This window comes from Ammodytes marinus, assembly GCF_949987685.1.
Source record: "Ammodytes marinus genome assembly, chromosome: 9".
Lineage (NCBI taxonomy): Eukaryota > Metazoa > Chordata > Actinopteri > Uranoscopiformes > Ammodytidae > Ammodytes > Ammodytes marinus.
Window position 1 is genome coordinate 32,460,968 of NC_137213.1, and position 21,638 is coordinate 32,482,605.

Genomic DNA, 21,638 nt, shown 5'->3' on the forward strand with positions numbered 1-21,638 from the left:
TTAAACAAATTTAAAATAAATAAAAATGTCACAACATATCTTTGTTCTTTTCAGGATCCTCTGAGGATTTAGTGAAACCATTTGAAGATGTAGTGCTGGCTTTGGAAGGGAAACATGTGACTCTCTCCTGCAACTATTCAGGGACTGTCAACAACCTCTTCTGGTATCAACAGAAGTCCAGTTCGTCTCCACAGCTTCTCATCACAGAATATTCAGAGACAACAGCAAAGTTGTCTTTAACACATGACAGAAAAACAAAGGAGTTTATTCTGCAGATCTCCTCTGCTGAAGTGTCTGACTCTGCTGTGTACTACTGTGCTGTGAGGCCCACAGTGACAGGAAACACCAAAACTCTGTACAAAAACCTTTGGAGCAAAGACAACACAATACTCCACAACGTCCACTAGAGGGAGTCACACTGTTAAACTTCAATGGTCTCTGATGATACAGTCTAGATTATCGTCAATAATGAGACTCTAACTTTTGACACTTTTGTTTCAGTTATAATTTATAGTGCGAGATAAACTAACAATTTATTTTCTCAGGCATTTAAGTCCCCAGCAAACATCTAGTGGTCCCACAGTTCACCAGTCAAAGAGTAAAAAACAGCAGCTTTTAAAAACACCTGACACTGCTGTTGAAAAGTTCCACATTTTTCTTTCATCCCATTATTTCAGGTTTTATTTACATAGCACTTTCTAAAAATACAGTTTTGAAGCTGGCACACAGACACACACACACACCAGCTAGCTTGAGCAAACAAAGTGTTAATTCAGAGCGCTGCTCTTTGTCCTGGAATGACTCACAGCTTGATAACCGCTCCCCCTTCTTCCTGTTCACAAACACAGCCAGCTCCGCTCTGTCATGTCATTGTTCCCTCCCCTTTAGATCTACAGTTTGACAGATAGGTGGAACAAACATGTAGTGAGCTGACAAGGCCCCATTCACTGCACACACATGTTGTTCTGATCAGCGCTCAAACTAGTTGCAGTTTTGAGTAAATGAAACTTAGACAGTTGCTGACACAGAGAGGAGAAATGGCGCAGAAAGGAGTTGATCTGGACCGGGAAACCTTCTCTTGTTCCATCTGTCTGGATCTACTGAGGGATCCGGTGACTGTTGCCTGTGGACACAGCTACTGCATGAACTGTATTAACAGCTTCTGGGATGAAGAGGATGAGAAGAAAATCCACAGCTGCCCTCAGTGTAGGCACACCTTCACCCCGAGGCCTGTGCTGCTGAAAAACACCATGTTAGCAGTTTTAGTGGAGAAACTAAAGGAGACTGGACTCCAAGCTGCAGCTGCTGATCTCTGCTATGCTCAGGGTTCGTATGGCTTTTTAAGAGTAACATCTAAGCACGTTTCCAGCACTTTCAAGATAAAAGTTCAACTTATTCCTTAATTTATTATATTTATTTATTATTTAATTATATGTATTAGGGAAAAAAAAATAACATGCATATGATTCCATATGTGACCTATCTGTAAAATGGAAGATTGTTCATATGATGTATATTGAAAATCACCTAATAAAGCTATTGATGAAAAGGCACATGGATTCTCCATATTAATATAAAAAAGACTAAACAATAACATCCAAGTTGTGTGTCCAATGTGTCCTGTCTTGAAATCCTGCATTTTCCAATTATGTGTTCAGATTTCAAATGCATTTCAAACTTTGAAAACACAAGATTTAAAATCCAGTACTTTCCTAACTTTTCAGACTCTGAACAAACCCGGTACGCTGGACCTGGAGATGTGGCCTGTGATTTCTGCACTGGGAGACAACTGAAAGCCTTCAAGTCCTGTCTGTTCTGTATGGCATCCTACTGTGAGAAACACCTCCAGCCTCATTATGATGCGGCTCCATTAAAGAAACACAAGCTGGTGGAGCCCTCCAAGAATCTCCAGAAGAACCTCTGCTCTCAACATGATGAGGTGATGAAGATGTTCGTAGATGTTTTACTGCCACAACCAGAGCCAAAGACCAGAGGCGGATTCTTAAGATATTCACGTGAAATCACACTGGATTCATACACAGCAAACTCAAGGCTGTTATTATCTGATGGGAACAGGAAGGTGAAAAAAATGGATGAAGAACAGTCTTATTATAGGCACAGAGACGTGTTCAGCCTTTACCCTCAGGTCCTGAGTACAGAGAGTCTGACTGGACGTTGTTACTGGGAGGTGGAGTGGACAGGAGGAGGAGTTACTATAGCAGTCACATACAGGAATATCAGCAGAGCAGGGTTTCTTAGTGGATTTGGAAACAATTACAAATCTTGGGCGTTACGTTGTGACACACACAGTTGTAACTTTTGGCATAATAACATCGGTACTCACATCTCAGATATTCAGTCCTCCAGAGTAGGAGTGTACCTGGATCACAGTGCAGGTCTTCTGTCCTTCTACAGCGTCTCTGAAACCATGACCATGACTCTCCTGCACAGAGTCCAGACCACATTCACTCAGCCGCTCTGTGTTGGACTTTGGCCTTCTTCGCAATCCACTGCTGAGTTCAGTAAACTGAAATAGACGGAAGTGATTTAAGGGGCAGTGGGTTAAACTCTGTGTTTTCATTCTTAAACTTTCAGAGATTCAGAGATCAGCTATTAATCAAACATGATGGGCGGGACATTAACATCTTCTCATTTGTTGCTGTGTGAATGTAAATATAAAAGCAGTTGATTCTATTCCACTGCATGGGTCTTATGAAAGAAAGCACCTGACCTTAAGTTACCATCCATATTTGGTTCTCAGCACTTTGTACATTTGTAAAGTAATCTATAATCACATTCATTTGTTTTGTAGACCACATGTTGTTGTTTCATATCAAGGTACGAATGAAGAACTCTGAGGTTTTATGAAAGTGTAAATCTCAGAGGACAGCAACACTGTGCCGCTGTTGGTCTTATACTGTGCTAAAAGGCTTTTGTCCTGCCAGGCCATCTTTGTAAATAAGAATGTGTTCTTAATGACCAGCCTGGTAAATAAAGACGAAATAAAATATCAAAATTCAGAAATGTGTTTTTAATGTGAAATATTGATCCAAAAAATAACTTGTAACTACAGACTCCAGATTAATGCAGTTTAATTAAAGTAACATACTTGCCTGTAGAGTAAAATAATCTGGATATGGTAATACTACATAAAGTAGAAGTACTTGAAAATTGTACTAAAGTATAGGAGAAAATGTACTAAGTTAAGTCAAGTGACCTGCCAGCTCAGCTGCTTCCTGTTACTCATCAGCCTCAGTAAAGATAAAGAACAGTTTCATTCTAACAAACTGTCTATGTTGATTTGTGCGGCCTTTGTAACATTTTCCCTGCTCGTTCTTGTTGGAATAACCCTCTGTATATTGGAATGGAATACCACCTACCTGCCTTTTGAGGCCCTCACCAATATATGTTACAATGCAACATACTGAAAGATACCCTGATGTCCTATTTTTTGTGTTAACACAATGCTTTCTTGGTGATTCTGGCCCACAATCCACTGCAGCAGAAGTTACATCACGGCTGAGCCTCTGAGTGAAAACAACCAGCGATGAGACGGATACATGAGGCAAGTGTAAGGTGCTATGTTATGAGGAAATGAATAATTGTCCCAATTGTAACATACTACAGGCTAACCACATACATGTCTAAGTCAGCTGCAGTTGGCATATTAGTAAAATGTGATTTAGAACGCAGGGAAACGCTAAATCTCCTTCCTGCTTTCAAACATACCACAGCCAGAAAGAAAATACAGACCTAAGATGAGACAGAAATCCGTGTATCTTCCGTTCAATCGATATCTGTTTGGAAATCAAAACACGAAAAACTAAAAAAAATAGTTTGATTTAATTTTTTAATTATTTGTTTAATTAAAAAAAATTAAAAAACGGACTGTTTTATTCAAAATATGCCTGTAAAACATGAATTTATTGCCATTTCTTATTTTGTATTTTCCATGTCGCCCTTTACATACGAAAATGGGAAAGGAGACAAACAGAAAATCTAAATGTGCCTTATTTTACAAAAAGCTCAATTCAGATAGCCTATAGCCTAAACGTGGACAAAATATAGCCTAGACAAGTTTCTTCTTTCCTCGACACACACACACACACGCACGCACACACACGCAAGCACACACGCACGCGCGGCCCCCTTAAACTGGGCGATTGCCCACTTTGACTCGGCAAGTGAAGTGAAGACAGGGAAAAAAGAGACAGGGACGACGATCGCCTCAGACGCAATTTTCACTCGTGGACCTAACCAATAAAAATGCTTTCATATGCAGCTGTCTGCACTGGGGCTCATGCCTCAGCTGATCACGAGTATCAATAACATTATCAATAATGTAGGATGTGTCCCTCAGTTCCCAGTGCGCTGGTAATCGGTGATTAATGAATGAAGAGTAAAACAAACATGTATTAGATGATTATGAGACCCAAGGCAATAGCCTACCTTTGCGCAATGGTTAAGTTCGCCTCTGGGCTCGCGCGCACACGCACAAGCACACGCGTGCGCACGCACTTCTTTCACTAAATTGAAAAATATTTTTCAAAATCAACATTTAGGCCATTATTCTCATATTTGATATCCTGGTCATGAATTGTGATTAAAAATTGATAAAATTTGTTTTAGTATAATATATAATGTAGATGAGAGGATGATTATTAAAAAAACAGTGTTTTTCGTGTTTTGATTTCCAAACGGATATGGATTGAACGGAAGGTACACGGATTGAAAGAGAGTCAGGGAGGAGCTAAGCTGATTGTGAACTATAGAAGAGAGAGAAACTTCCATATTCAGCAGTTATACACACAGACCACAAACATTACCTTTATTCAACATGCTGTACTATGTACTGTCTCTGATGTTTGGCACTTTTCTTTCAGGTATGTTACATTATGGATTCATTCTTTAAAGTATGATTGCACAACTGTATTGATTCGTTTTTCAGTTTTGTAACACAATATAAAGCAAACCTTTCTTCCTTTAGGTGTCAGCTGTGACCAACTCACTCCAGTCAATGATGAAGAGAACAGTTTAGAAGGCAGCACTGTTACTCTGTCCTACAGATACGACTCAGAAGCAACTGCTAGTGACTACTTCTTCTGGTATCGACAATATTCAGGAAAACCACCAGAGTTCCTCCTCTACATCTCAGGTTCTAACATCACTAAAACAGCAGAATCTCTGAAATCGGACAAAAGGTTCTTTACTGATCTGACTGAAGGAAAGCAACGTGTGAATCTGCAGATCTCCTCTGCTGCAGTGTCTGACTCTGCTGTGTACTACTGTGCTGTGAGGCCCACAGTGACAGGAAACACCAAAACTCTGTACAAAAACCTTTGGAGCAAAGACAACACAATACTCCACAACGTCCACTAGAGGGAGTCACACACTGTTAAACTTCAATGTTATGTGATGAAGCAACCTGGAGTCATTTCGCTAAAGACTCCTTAAAAAAAAAGTTAATTTGTCAAATGAGGTCCCAGACTGACCAACAGCTCCTGTGTACCCGCACCATATTAAACAGTGGTCGTCCATCATTTTCCGGTTAGTTATTTACAGTTCAATGATTTAACAAGGACACAACAAAGATTATTGATTTGACTAAATTATAGAAAATCAACACAAAATAAATGTATTAAGTCTGTCCGTTCTGTGGTACAGTAGAAAGATTGCAGCGTGCCACGCTTCTTTAACCTAATTCCAAGGCAATAAAAAAGGTATCTTTAGTTGTATGCCATGATAACTCTTTGAATTAAAAAAATAAACTGGTGGGCTACATGGTGCCATCAGCGATACTTATTGCAATGTACCACACTAAGGCCTTATTGTCAACATTAAATCATTTATTCCAAGTGGAGATTGTGATACCATTAAGATCGATTTCCGACTTACAATAGAGATCGTGAAACCCCTGCTGATGATTATTGTAATCCAATTATAATGTCTATTCTGAAAAATGCCAATAAATTCTACAAAATTAATTAATTAACAAATGAAAGTTTATGTATGCTACTGCCCACTAATGTGGTTATAAAGCTGGTGTATTATGCATTTTTTGCTGTACCAAGGCCTCAAAAAAAATTTGATCAGGGAGACATTTTTCCTTAGTAAGTTTAAATATCTGTGGTGCAGCCTGGCAGAGTGTTATCTGTGATTTCAATCCGAAGAGAAAAATATGAAAAGTGTAATTCTGCAAAAAACAAACAGCTTAAATACTTTCCAGTAAAGTTGACGGATTAGAAATGCCATAATGAGCTGTGACAGCTAAACACCTGAAATGTAAATGAGATGTAAATGTTGAGAGTTCCTCAGCAGATGATAAAGAGGAAGGGCCAATGATGTGAAGGCCCAGATCCATCAGAGTATCAATGTTGTTCCTCTCTCACTGCAGACATGAAACACTGGCTGAGAAACCTCCTGATTCTGACTCTCTGGCTAGGTAACTCTTTAAACCTACTGATTGTTCTCCTTTAATCAATCATCTTTATTGATTCATCTCTTCCTCTGCATGTTCTCTTCTTCCCCAGAGAGTAAAGGAGAAGACAGAGTGATGCAGCCAACAGGAGATGTCGTTGCTACTCAAGGACAGACAGTTAAACTAAACTGTACATTTGAAACAACTAGAGCAAGTCCAACTTTGTTTTGGTACAAACAAGACGTGAATGATTTTCCAAAGTACATGCTGAAGTCTTATGGAAAATCGGTAGATAACGCTCCAGAATTCCAGAAAGACAGATTTATTGCTACAATCAACGAGACATCAGTTCCTCTGAAGATCCAGAAGCTTCAGCTGTCTGACTCTGCTGTGTACTACTGTGCTCTGCAGCCCACAGTGACAGGAAACACCAAAACTCTGTACAAAAACCTTTGGAGCAAAGACAACACAATACTCCACAACGTCCACTAGAGGGAGTCACACACTGTTAAACTTCAATGGTCTCCGATGATACAGTCTAGATTTGTTTGCAGAGGAGCTTCATGACAGAGAACGGTTTGATTCCAAACAGAACTATAGAAGAGAGAGGAACTTCCATATTCAGCAGAGTTTGGTACACAAACCACAAACATTACCTTTATTCAACATGCTGTCATTGGACTATTATGTTCGATGTTTTTATCTGATGCTTGGCACATTTCTAACAGGTATGTTACATCATTATGATACTAAATCTTTTAATTTAAATAACATCTGAATGTGAATCTTTTGAGTAATTTACTAACATGGAATAACAGAGTTTTCTCTTTCTCTAGGTGTCAGCTGTGACCAGCTCACTCCAGTCAATGATGAAGAGTACGGTTTAGAAGGCAGCACTGTTACTCTGTCCTACACATACCCCACGAAATCAACTGGTGATACTTTCTTCTGGTATCGACAATATCCAGGAAAACCTCCACAGTTCCTCATCTCACATTCTGCTTCAGGAAATGTATTGAATGAACAAATCACTGGACTGAAGATTAAAGTGGAACAAGACAGAATCCACATGAACATCTCCTCTGCTGCAGTGTCTGACTCTGCTGTGTACTACTGTGCTCTGCAGCCCACAGTGACAGCAAACACCAAAACTCTGTACAAAAACCTTTGGAGCAAAGACAACATAATACTCCACAACGTCCACTAGAGGGAGTCACACACTCTTAAACTTCAATGGTCTGAAAACCTTCAGGAGTATATTTGACATATGAATCTCCACCTACTGAGTGCAGAGGTACCTCATGGCAGATAACTGTTTGATTCCGACTGTGAACATCAGACAGAACACAACTCACAAAACATATTCATACTGACCATCGACATTCAGCATTTCACTTCTGTAAACATGGAAAAACTTGGTGTAGTTTTGTTCTTTGCAGCTCTCGTAGGTACGTATGTTTCTCAAATGATGGATCTGTCACTGTAGAATAGAACTCTAAATATAACATGTTGTTTCTCTCACTAGGTAACACCTTGGAAGCTGATATTACTGCCAACAGAGATGAAGAGTTTTCCCCAGAGGGCCGTACTGTTACTCTGTCCTGTAACTATTCAGTTAAAGCAGAAAATCTCCAGTGGTATCGACAGGATCCTGGATCTGCTCCTCAGTTCCTGCTCCTGATCACTGACACTAAAGAGCCTTCAGTGGTGGAAGCAAAACCTCCACACCCTCGACTGACTGCTGAACTGAATGAGGAGAGAAATCAAGTCCATCTGCAGATCTCCTCTGCTGCAGTGTCTGACTCTGCTGTGTACTACTGTGCTGTGAGGCCCACAGTGACAGGAAACCCACAGTCTCTGTACAAAAACCTTTGGAGCAAAGACAACACAATACTCCACAACGTCCACTAGAGGGAGTCACACACTGTTAAACTTCATGGTTTGATATTGGAAATATTACATGAAAAATAATGAACCATGATTACACTTTTAAACATAATATGATTCTGTTTGAGTTAATTTCCAAATAAAATAATCATTCTACTGATATCTATTTAATCGATCTCAAAAAGTACAATGAATTTCTCCACTGTGGACAAAGTCAAAGCACTTCTGGCACACAAATAACTTAAGTGACTGGCCCCGCCCACTGATGTTTAACCAATGAGATTATTTCTGTCTCAGAGCAGAAATGTCTGAAGAACTAAAAGCCCAACTAGCCTGATGTTGAAGAGAAGAGCTGTGCACCAGAGAAGCTGTTAAGTTTTTTATTCTACTTCAGAGAAAGAACATTTCTCATCTGCTGTCTGTTTGACTTTAACAGATCCAAAGACATGTTGCTTCATCTCTTTTTACTGTTCTCTATCTTTATAGGTGAGTGTTAGGACATAGACTCATTAAATCAACCTGCCTTATTAATCAAATATTTGATATTTCATAATTAGATGTTTATCTGTGTCAAGTAATAATTTTCGTGATAGACAAAGACATTTGGTGTATTGAATGAGTCATAAAATAATAAAAACCGAAAGAAAAGTCAAAAACTTCCATTGAGTCTCTTGATGTTAGAATCTGTTGCAGAATAACTCATATGATTTAAACTCATTTTACAGCTCTGGGTTCCATGAACAGCATCAAGCCAGAAAGTATTGAAGAACATGTTGCAGAGGGAAGAAACATCACCCTGACCTGTAGATATGAAGGAGCTATCAACAGTATCCAGTGGTACCGACAACACCAGAGATCCAGACCAGAGTTCCTGCTCTACATCACAGAGGGAGGATTGATTCATCCAACTCTTTCTGAGTTCTCAGCTCACATTAACAAAACAGAGAAACGTGTAGATCTGGTGATCAACTCAGCTAAAGTGTCTGACTCTGCTGTGTACTACTGTGCTCTGCAGCCCACAGTGACAGGAAACACCAAAACTCTGTACAAAAACCTTTGGAGCAAAGACAACACAATACTCCACAACGTCCACTAGAGGGAGTCACACACTGTTAAACTTCAATGGTCTCTGATGATACAGTCTAGATTTGTTTGCAGAGGAGCTTCATGGCAGAGAACGGTTTGATTCCAAACAGAACTATAGAAGAGAGAGGAACTTCCATATTCAGCAGAGTTCAATACACAAACATTACCTTTATTCAACATGCTGTCATTGGACTATTATGTACTTTCTCTGGTGCTTGGCACATTTCTAACAAGTTCGTTAAATTCTTAGATTAAAGTTTTTTTTTTAAATATTTTAAATGTGATTAATTGAGTTTTGTAATGTGTTGTAACACTGTTTTCTTTTCCTTTAGGTGTCAGCTGTGAACAACTCACTCCAGTCAATGGTGAAGAGAACAGTTTAGAAGGCAGCACTGTTATTCTGTCCTACAGATACTACAAAAAAGCAACTGGTAGTGATGAGTTTTACTGGTATCGACAATATCCAGGAAAGCCACCAGAGTTCCTCATCTTTCACTTGGGATCACGAAATGAATCGGCCTCTAGACTGTCTGTTACAGTGAGTGAGGATAAAACCAGAATGGATCTGCAGATTTCCTCTGCTGCAGTGTCTGACTCTGCTCTGTACTACTGTGCTGTGAAGCCCACAGTGACAGCAAACCCACAGTCTCTGTACAAAAACCTGACAGCTGCTCACTCAACATTCACACACTTCAGCTCCTGCTTTTATAGAACAACAGCTCCATCAAGTGGACACTGACAACATCCTCAGCAGATGATAAAGAGGAAGGACCAATGATGTGAAGGCCCAGATCCATCAGAGTATCAATGTTGTTCCTCTCTCACTGCAGACATGAAACACTGGCTGAGAAACCTCCTGATTCTGACTCTCTGGCTAGGTAACTCTTTAAACCTACTGATTGTTCTCCTTTAATCAATCATCTTTATTGATTCACTCTTCCTCTGCATTTTCTCTTCTTCCCCAGAGAGTAAAGGAGAAGACAGAGTGATGCAGCCAACAGGAGATGTCATTGCTACTCAAGGACAACACTCACACTTAACTGTACATATGAAACAACTTCTGCAGGTCCCACTCTATTCTGGTACAAACAGGATGGAAACAACAGCCCCAGATTCATTCTGAGCCGCATTATACGGGATGAAGGGAACACACCAGACGAGTTTGAGGAAAGATTTTCCTCCACACTGAATTCAACTTCAAGATCAGTTCCTCTGAAGATCCAGAAGCTTCAGCTGTCTGACTCTGCTGTGTACTACTGTGCTCTGCAGCCCACAGTGACAGGAAACACCAAAACTCTGTACAAAAACCTTTGGAGCAAAGACAACACAATACTCCACAACGTCCACTAGAGGGAGTCACACACTGTTAAACTTCAATGGTCTCTGATGATACAGTCTAGATTTGTTTGCAGAGGAGCTTCATGGCAGAGAACGGTTTGATTCCAAACAGAACTATAGAAGAGAGAGGAACTTCCATATTCAGCAGAGTTCAAAACACACCACAAACATTACCTTTATTCAACATGCTGTTATTGGAATATTATGTACTTTCTCTGATGTTTGTCACTTTACTAACAGGTAGGTGGAATTATTTCTCTATATATTAAAAAAGTTTAAATCCTATAATATCCAAATTTGAATCCTTTGAGTCTTTTATTACATGTAATAACAGAGTTTTGTCTTCCTTTAGGTGTCAGCTGTGACCAACTCACTCCAGTCGATGATGAAGAGAACAGTTTAGAAGGCAGCACTGTTACTCTGTCCTACACATACCCCACAAAATCATCTAGTGATACTTTCTTCTGGTATCGACAATATCCAGGAAAACCTCCACAGTTCCTCATCTCACACTCTGCTTCAGGAAATGTAGTGAATGAACAAACCACTGGACTGAAGATTAAAGTGGAACTAGACAGAATCCACATGAACATCTCCTCTGCTGCAGTGTCTGACTCTGCTGTGTACTACTGTGCTGTGAGGCCCACAGTGACAGGAAACACCAAAACTCTGTACAAAAACACAAGCTGACACACTGACAGGCTGCTGAAGCCTTTTCTCCACACTGTTGTAATGAACTCTTTACCTCCACTAGAGGGCGACATCATCAAGTAGGCGGTGAACTACTTCTGCTCTGTGTTCAACCATTGAGTCAATAATAACTGCTGCTGTGAAGAGAACAATTCTCAGACTGAATGTTGAACATCAGCTAGTTTCTCCTGTTGATTTAAACCTGGTTGTAGAGATGGAACATTGGCTGTGGATTATTCTTGCTGCTCTTTTCTTTGGTGAGACACAAAGCAACAACATGTTTTTATTATTTTCTAACAATTGTTGTAAACTGGAGTTCAGAACAGTTGAGCTGTTTCTGTCCACAGAGTAACACTGTACAGTTGACATTTTCCACTGTCTTCTCCTCTCAGGCTCATGAACAATGTTAGTCTAATGGCTTCATTTTCTCTGCTTCTTCCAGGACTAATAGCTGGAGACACAATCTCTCCTGAAGGAGATGAAGTCAGTGGAAGAGAAGGAGCATCTATCACACTCACATGTCAATATGAGACAACTAGTGATGGCATAACCCTTTACTGGTACAGACATCATTCTGACCTCCAGGCTCCTCAGTTTATACTCTGGAAAGGAGCAAAAGGCAGCACATCTGAATATATTCCTGATAAACGATATGAATCTCAAACATCAACAAGTTCCACTAAACTGACCATCAGAGAGCTAACCCTGGCAGACACAGGTCTCTACTACTGTGCTCTAGAGACACAGTGATACAAAGTGTAGAAGAGGCTGTACAAAAACCTGAACACAGATATCTGACTACTCTTCAAAGAGGAGGGAAGTGGTATTCAACCCACAGCTCCATATCAGATGGATTCTGCTCATTCCTGTTTTGTCAGAGTCACTGTGGTTACAGCTGCTAATGAAACAGAGTGGGAGGATTCACATGAGCAGCAGATCCACATCAATGACAAACCATCACTGTCATGTCTTAGAGCAACACATTAAAATGAATACAATGATATCCTTTAACCAATTTAAACATACTATCTTAAATCTACCAAACTCTAACTGTAACGGTTTTAATTAGGCCATATTGTACTTTTACCAATTTAATTTGAGTTCCAGCCACTCTACACTTCTGTCTAAAATGTTTTTCTTTACCAGCTGTTGTGTATTTGATCTATTTGCATTGTATATTGTGTATGTATTGTTGTTTTTGTTTCTTGACATCATTGTAAATGAGGGTCACCCCTCAATGATATCTTGAGTATAAATAAAGGTTAAATAAAAAAAATATAAAGCTTCCACCAGTCTGAATGTAAACAGAGCACAGCAAGAGGAGGAGCTACACAACTGAATATGAAATGATTCATTTTGGAGCTGAAGAGCTGCTGTGTTCTCTCTGTGCTTCCTTCAGTACAGGTGGAAATTATGCAGCTTGTTTTAGTTTGGATGATAATGTTCATGTTTCATACTGGTGAGCCAACTTTAATTTATTTTCACCATTAAACAAATTTAAAATAAATAAAAATGTCACAACATATCTTTGTTCTTTTCAGGATCCTCTGAGGATTTAGTGAAACCATTTGAAGATGTAGTGCTGGCTTTGGAAGGGAAACATGTGACTCTCTCCTGCAACTATTCAGGGACTGTCAACAACCTCTTCTGGTATCAACAGAAGTCCAGTTCGTCTCCACAGCTTCTCATCACAGAATATTCAGAGACAACAGCAAAGTTGTCTTTAACACATGACAGAAAAACAAAGGAGTTTATTCTGCAGATCTCCTCTGCTGAAGTGTCTGACTCTGCTGTGTACTACTGTGCTGTGAGGCCCACAGTGACAGGAAACACCAAAACTCTGTACAAAAACCTTTGGAGCAAAGACAACACAATACTCCACAACGTCCACTAGAGGGAGTCACACTGTTAAACTTCAATGGTCTCTGATGATACAGTCTAGATTATCGTCAATAATGAGACTCTAACTTTTGACACTTTTGTTTCAGTTATAATTTATAGTGCGAGATAAACTAACAATTTATTTTCTCAGGCATTTAAGTCCCCAGCAAACATCTAGTGGTCCCACAGTTCACCAGTCAAAGAGTAAAAAACAGCAGCTTTTAAAAACACCTGACACTGCTGTTGAAAAGTTCCACATTTTTCTTTCATCCCATTATTTCAGGTTTTATTTACATAGCACTTTCTAAAAATACAGTTTTGAAGCTGGCACACAGACACACACACACACCAGCTAGCTTGAGCAAACAAAGTGTTAATTCAGAGCGCTGCTCTTTGTCCTGGAATAACTCACAGCTTGATAACCGCTCCCCCTTCTTCCTGTTCACAAACACAGCCAGCTCCGCTCTGTCATGTCATTGTTCCCTCCCCTTTAGATCTACAGTTTGACAGATAGGTGGAACAAACATGTAGTGAGCTGACAAGGCCCCATTCACTGCACACACATGTTGTTCTGATCAGCGCTCAAACTAGTTGCAGTTTTGAGTAAATGAAACTTAGACAGTTGCTGACACAGAGAGGAGAAATGGCGCAGAAAGGAGTTGATCTGGACCGGGAAACCTTCTCTTGTTCCATCTGTCTGGATCTACTGAGGGATCCGGTGACTCTTGCCTGTGGACACAGCTACTGCATGAACTGTATTTAACAGCTTCTGGGATGAAGAGGATGAGAAGAAAATCCACAGCTGCCCTCAGTGTAGGCACACCTTCACCCCGAGGCCTGTGCTGCTGAAAAACACCATGTTAGCAGAGTTAGTGGAGAAACTAAAGAAGACTGGACTCCAAGCTGCAGCTGCTGATCTCTGCCATGCTCAGGGTTCGTATGGCTTTTTAAGAGTAACATCTAAGCACGTTTCCAGCACTTTCAAGATAAAAGTTCAACTTATTCCTTAATTTATTTTATTTATTTATTATTTAATTATATGTATTAGGGGAAAAAAAATAACATGCATATGATTCCATATGTGACCTATCTGTAAAATGGAAGATTGTTCATATGATGTATATTGAAAATCACCTAATAAAGCTATTGATGAAAAGGCACATGGATTCTCCATATTAATATAAAAAAGACTAAACAATAACATCCAAGTTGTGTGTCCAATGTGTCCTGTCTTGAAATCCTGCATTTTCCAATTATGTGTTCAGATTTCAAATGCATTTCAAACTTTGAAAACACAAGATTTAAAATCCAGTACTTTCCTAACTTTTCAGACTCTGAACAAACCCGGTACGCTGGACCTGGAGATGTGGCCTGTGATTTCTGCACTGGGAGACAACTGAAAGCCTTCAAGTCCTGTCTGTTCTGTATGGCATCCTACTGTGAGAAACACCTCCAGCCTCATTATGATGCGGCTCCATTAAAGAAACACAAGCTGGTGGAGCCCTCCAAGAATCTCCAGAAGAACCTCTGCTCTCAACATGATGAGGTGATGAAGATGTTCGTAGATGTTTTACTGCCACAACCAGAGCCAAAGACCAGAGGCGGATTCTTAAGATATTCACGTGAAATCACACTGGATTCATACACAGCAAACTCAATGCTGTTAATATCTGATGGGAACAGGAAGGTGAAAAAAATGGAAGAAGAACAGTCTTATTATAGGCACAGAGACGTGTTCAGCCATTACCCTCAGGTCCTGAGTACAGAGAGTCTGACTGGACGTTGTTACTGGGAGGTGGAGTGGACAGGAGGAGGAGTTACTATAGCAGTCACATACAGGAATATCAGCAGAGCAGGGTTTCTTAGTGGATTTGGACACAACTACAAATCTTGGGCGTTATATTGTGACCCATACAGTTGTACCTTTTGGCACAATAACGTCGGTACTCCCATCTCAGGTCCGCGGTCCTCCAGAGTAGGAGTGTACCTGGATCACAGTGCAGGTCTTCTGTCCTTCTACAGCGTCTCTGAAACCATGACCATGACTCTCCTGCACAGAGTCCAGACCACATTCACTCAGCCACTCTATGTTGGACTTTGGCCTCATTCGCGATCCACTGCTGAGTTCAGTAAACTGAAATAGACAGAAGTGATTTAAGGGGCAGTGGGTTAAACTCTGTGTTTTCATTCTTAAACTTTCAGAGATCAGCTATTAATCAAACATGATGGGCGGGACATTGACATCTTCTCATTTGTTGCTGTGTAAATGTAAATTTAAAAGCAGTTGATTCTATTCCACTGCATGGGTCTTATGAAAGAAAGCACCTGACCTTAAGTCATCCTCCATATTTGGTTCTCAGCACTTCGTACATTTGTAAAGTAATCTATAATCACATTTATTTGTTTTGTAGACCACATGTTGTTTTTATTATCAAGGTTACCTTATTGTATTTTAATGTCAGGTGGACATCCTTTATAAGCCCTGCGATGGTTCTTTTGTCCCACCTGTGCATTTATGTATTTCTATGTGCATCTTCTTGCCATTTTAATCTTGTTTATTTGCACAAATAAAACTAAACTAAAGGTACAAATGAGGAACTCTGAGGTTTTATAAAAATGTTTATATCTCAGAGGACAGCAACACTGTGCCGCTGTTGGTCTTATACTGTGCTAAAAGGCTTTTGTCCTGCCAGGCCATCTTTCTAAATAAGAATGTGTTCTTAATGACCAGCCTGGTAAATAAAGATGAAATAAAATATCAAAATTCAGAAATGTGTTTTTAACCCATTGATGACAGCTGCTGCGCGATGCCACATTGTATCTCCTGCCTGGTCACGCAGCATTGTTACTTTATCTATTTTTCATGGCATGCACAGCATAGAATGCACCGTCATTGGTTCAAATAGACATGAGGTGGGTTTTGTTGATTTTTTAAGACCACATGACCACCCAAAAGTTGTGTGGTTTGCCGAAAATCAGTCAATCAAAAAATCTAAAAAAAATCTAAAAAATACGCCAGCTGTGTCGGCGATGGTGTATTACAGAACAGTTAGTGGCGTTTGGTGTGCAGAATCAAAGTCTACTATAGGTTACTGACGAAAATCACACAACACATTGCATCTATTTATTAACAATATTTATGAATTTAGGCTATATTTTGTTGCTCCAACACAAATTCAGCCCAGCCAGGCGATGGTTAAGTTTCAGTTTCGTTTTCATCTCCGTGGTATACAGCCGTTTGGACCAGCTGATCGGCTCCCGACAGCGAGAGTCAATCTGCGTTCCAGTTGTACTGGGAAGTCGTATTTATGGTGCCAATGATAACTTATCTCAATTATAAAATAAAGCTATCTCCTCCTTCCTATATCTGTCTATCTTTATCCCTCCACTACACACTCAGTCACTACTATCCATGCTAAAAGGAAGCAGGATTATAACCTCATTTAGCACATTTTTAAATATTTTATATTATTTATTCTTTTTTCCCATCTAATTTTGACAATTTTTAGAAAAATGTGTTGGTTTGTAAGCGCTAAGGGAGCATGTTTAAATGAAACCTGTGAACCTTAACTTTTAAATGTATTTTATTTCATGTTTCTATGTGCTACACAGGCTTAGATATTAACGTTTTGGTAGACTTGACAATTCGTACTATTTTTTCAGAAAACCCTCAGGCATTAAGGACATGCATCCTACAGTAGATTGCCATAGTCATCAATGGGTTAATGTGAAATATTGATCTAAAAAATAACTTGTAACTACAGACTCCAGATTAATGCAGTTTAATTAAAGTAACATGTTTGCCTGTAGAGTAAAATAATCAGGATATGGTAATACTAAATAAAGTAGAAGTACCTGAAAATTGTACTAAACTATAGGAGAAAATGTACTTAGTTAAGTCAAGTGACCTGCCAGCTCAGCTGCTTCCTGCTACTCATCAGCCTCAGTAAAGATGAAGAACAGTTTCATTCTAACAAACTGTCTATGTTGATTTGTGCGGCCTTTGTAACATTTTCCCTGCTCGTTCTTGTTGGAATAACCCTCTGTATATTGGAATGGAAATGGAATACCACCTACCTGCCTTTTGAGGCCCTCACCAATATATGTGGTAAAATGCAACATACTGAAATATACCCTAATGTCCAATTTTTTGTGTTAACACAATGCTTTCTTGGTGATTCTGGCCCACAATCCACTGCAGCAGAAGTTACTTCACATTGGCTAAGCCAGTGATTTTCAACCTTTTTTGAGCCGCGGCACATTTTTTACATTTACAAAATCCTGGGGCACACCACCAACCAAAATGACACAAAATTACACTCTAACACAGTACATATAATACATATACCGTATTGGTCCGAATATAAGACGACCCTGATTCTAAGACGACCCCCCGTTTTTCAAAACTCATATTTGGAAAAAATATTTGAAGACCAGATCTTGTTTTTAGAAGGAAATTAATTGTATTTATTAAAATAATATACGAAAATAAAAACGCATTGAATAAAACACTTTTCTTCATTGCAAATGAACAGTAGTGCAAATAGACCGAACTCTGATGTGTTTACCACAGACTTTATTCCTCTGCCCCGCTGTGATCGCTCTCGCTGTCATCTCTCTTATGCTCTGGTTCGGTCGTGGCATTGCGGGTCATCCTCCCTGCTGTCTTCGGCATCTGAGACGCAACATTTATCTAATGCTCATAGTTATTCACATAGCCTAGTGCTGAAACGACAGCTATCAACTCCGTGGTTTAAGGCTGAAATGATAACCGGGGCACGTTACCGTTGTCGATTGGAAGGCTTCCGCGATCTCCGTTAGTTTCAGTTTACAGCCGATAAAGTTACAATCACAACGACCGCATGGACAGCGTTTAAATAAAGCCTCTTATTCTTATTATCATTAGGGCTTTGATGCAAACGATGAAATATGAACATTACGGCGGCTGTGGTGTGCGTAAAAGGAAAGCGCAGTTGGCAATCTCTCCTTAGCACTGCAACTCCCGCAGCTAAAAAAGCCACAGTAAAAGTCGATCGCACAGCCGATTCCTGCCTCTGACACGTTGACTTGCAACATAATTAGTCGAGGATTTGCATTGGCTTTGGCGATTTCCCATGCCTCTTTTTTTTTCTCCACACAAAGCGTTCTCTCTCCCATTGCACACACGCATGCCCTGGCCGCTTCTGAGAGGACAGCCAGTGTTGGTTCCAACCGATTACAAAAATTAAATAAACACAACTTGGAGGCCCTGAAGCTATGTAAAGCGTTTTGAGTGCGAGAAATGAGCTGTATATATTAAATATATTATTATTATTATTAAGCTGAATGATCTCTCTGGTAACGGGCAGTCCATTACTGGACAACGAATAGGCCTTGGCCTACTAGAGCCCGAATATAAGACGACGACCCTAGTTTTTACGACCTATTTCCAGGGGAAAAAACCCCCGTCTAATACGGTAGAAGAGTATTACATTATCTGCCACACTTTATTACAGCACAGACCCCCGACAATGGTTAATTAGGTGATATTACATAATTTCCCACGGCACACCTGACGATCTCTCACGGCACACTAGTGTGCCGCGGCACACTGGTTAAAAATCACTGGGCTAAGCCTCTGAGTGAAAACAACCAGCAATAAGACGGATGTATAAGCAAGAGGCAAATTCAAGGTGCTATGTTATAAGGAAATTAATAAGGGTCCCAATTGTAACATACCACAGGCTAACCACATACATTTTAAAGTCAGCTGCAGTTGGCATATTAGTAAAAATGTGATTTAGAACGCAGGGAAACTCTATCCCTTCTTCCTGCTTTCAAACACACCACAGCCAGAAAGAAAATACAGATCTAAGATGAGACAGAGAGTCAGGGAGGAGATAAGCTGATTGTGAACTATAGAAGAGAGAGAAACTTCCATATTCAGCAGTTATACACACAGACCACAAACATTACCTTTATTCAACATGCTGTCATTTGACTACTATGTACTTTCTCTGATGTTTGGCACTTTTCTTGCAGGTATGTTACATTTTGGATTCATTCTTTAAAGCATGATTGGACAATTGTATAATTATGATCCATTTTTGAGTTTTGTAATAAAATATAAAACAAACCTTTCTTCCTTTAGGTGTCAGCTGTGAACAACTCACTCCAGTCAATGGTGAAGAGTACAGTTCAGAAGGCAGCACCGTTACTCTGTCCTACAGATACTACAAACAAGCAACTGCTAGTGATCAGTTTTACTGGTATCGACAATATCCAGGAAAACCTCCAGAGTTCCTCATCTTCAGCTTTGGAACACGAAATGAATCGACCTCTAGACTATCTGTTACAGTGAGTGAAGATAAAACCAGAATGGATCTGCAGATCTCCTCTGCTGCAGTGTCTGACTCTGCTCTGCACTACTGTGCTGTGAGGCCCACAGTGACAGCAAACCCACAGTCTCTGTACAAAAACCTGACAGCTGCTCACTCAACATTCACACACTTCAGCTCCTCCTTTAACTGAACAACAGCGCCATCAAGTGGACACTGACAACATCCTCAGCAGATGATAAAGAGGAAGGACCAATGATGTGAAGGCCCAGATCCGTCAGAGTATCAATGTTGTTCCTCTCTCACTGCAGACATGAAACACTGGCTGAGAAACCTCCTGATTCTGACTCTCTGGCTAGGTAACTCTTTAAACCTACTGATTGTTCTCCTTTAATCAATCATATTTATTGATTCATCTCTTCCTCTGCATGTACCCTTCTTCCCCAGAGATAAAGGAGAAGACAGAGTGATGCAGCCAACAGGAAATGTCATTGCTACTGAAGGACAGACACTCACACTTAACTGTACATTTGAAACAAGTTCAACAGGTCCCACTCTATTCTGGTACAAACAGAATGGAAACAACAGCCCCAAATTCATACTGAGCCGCATTATACGGGATGAAGGGAACACACCAGACGAGTTTAAGGAAAGATTTTCCTCCACACTGAATTCCACCTCAAGATCAGTTCCTCTGAAGATCCAGAAGCTTCAGCTGTCTGAATGTGCTGTGTACTACTGTGCTCTGCAGCCCACAGTGACAGGAAACACCAAAACTCTGTACAAAAACCTTTGGAGCAAAGACAACACAATACTCCACAACGTCCACTAGAGGGAGTCACACACTGTTAGACTTCAATGGTCTCTGATGATACAGTCTAGATTTGTTTGCAGAGGAGCTTCATGGCAGAGAACGGTTTGATTCCTAACAGAACTATAGAAGAGAGAGGACCTTCCATATTCAGCAGAGTTCAAAACACATGCCACAAACATTACCTTTATTCAACATGCTGTCATTGGACTATTTTGTATTTTCTCTGATGTTTGGCACTATTTTATCAGGTATGTGACATTTTTGCGATAGTAAAAAGTGTTATTTAAATAATATCTGAATATGAATCCTTTGAGTTATTTACGACATGTAATAACAGAGTTTTCTTTTCCTTTAGGTGTCAGCTGTGAACAACTCACTCCAGTCAATGATGAAGAGAACAGTTTAGAAGGCAGCACTGCTACTCTGTCCTACAGATTCAACAAACAAGTAACTGGTAGGGATCCGTTTTATTGGTATCGACAATATCCAGGAAAACCTCCACAGTTCCTCCTCTTTAACTTGGGTTCACAACATGAATCGGCCTCTAGACTGTCTGTTACAGTGAGTGAGGATAAAACCAGAATGGATCTGCAGATCTCCTCTGCTGCAGTGTCTGACTCTGCTCTGTACTACTGTGCTGTGAGGCCCACAGTGACAGCAAACCCACAGTCTCTGTACAAAAACACAAGCTGACACACTGACAAGCTGATGAAGCCTTTTCTCCACACTGTTGTAATGAACTCTTTACCTCCACTAGAGGGCGACATCATCAAGTAGGCGGAGCACTACTTCTGCTCTGTGTTCAACCATTGAGTCAATAATAACTGCTGCTGTGAAGAGAACAATTCTCAGACTGACTGTTGAACATAAGCTAGTTTCTCCTGTTGATTTAAACCTTGTTGTAGAGATGGAACATTGGCTGTGGATTATTCTTGCTGCTCTTTTCTTTGGTGAGACACAAAGCAACAACATGTTTTTATTATTTTATAAATATTGATGTTAACTGAAGTTCAAAGCAGAAATCTCTCAGCACTTGAGCTGTTTCTGACCACAGAGTAACACTGTACAGTTGACATTTTCCACTGTGCTCTCCTCTCAGGCTCACGAACAATGTTAGTCTAATGGCTTCATTTTCTCTGCTTCTTCCAGGACTAATAGCTGGAGACACAATCTCTCCTGAAGGAGATGAAGTCAGTGGAAGAGAAGG

General features: G+C 40.0%; 1 protein-coding gene across 1 annotated transcript; it reads left to right on the plus strand.

Annotated features, from left to right (window-relative positions):
• The first annotated feature begins 1,040 nt into the window (after positions 1–1,040).
• On the plus strand, positions 1,041–15,835 carry LOC307255508 (uncharacterized protein). Its single transcript, XM_080034194.1, is given in 15 exon segments — positions 1,041–1,326; positions 1,725–2,534; positions 4,988–5,233; positions 7,255–7,353; positions 7,944–8,214; positions 8,742–8,791; positions 9,031–9,309; positions 9,724–10,019; positions 10,484–10,649; positions 11,082–11,337; positions 12,819–12,823; positions 12,961–13,226; positions 13,935–14,060; positions 14,062–14,233; positions 14,632–15,835. Coding segments are annotated over 15 exon segments (4,038 nt in total). The 5' UTR covers positions 1,041–1,142; the 3' UTR covers positions 15,444–15,835.
• Positions 15,836–21,638: the final 5,803 nt, after the last annotated feature.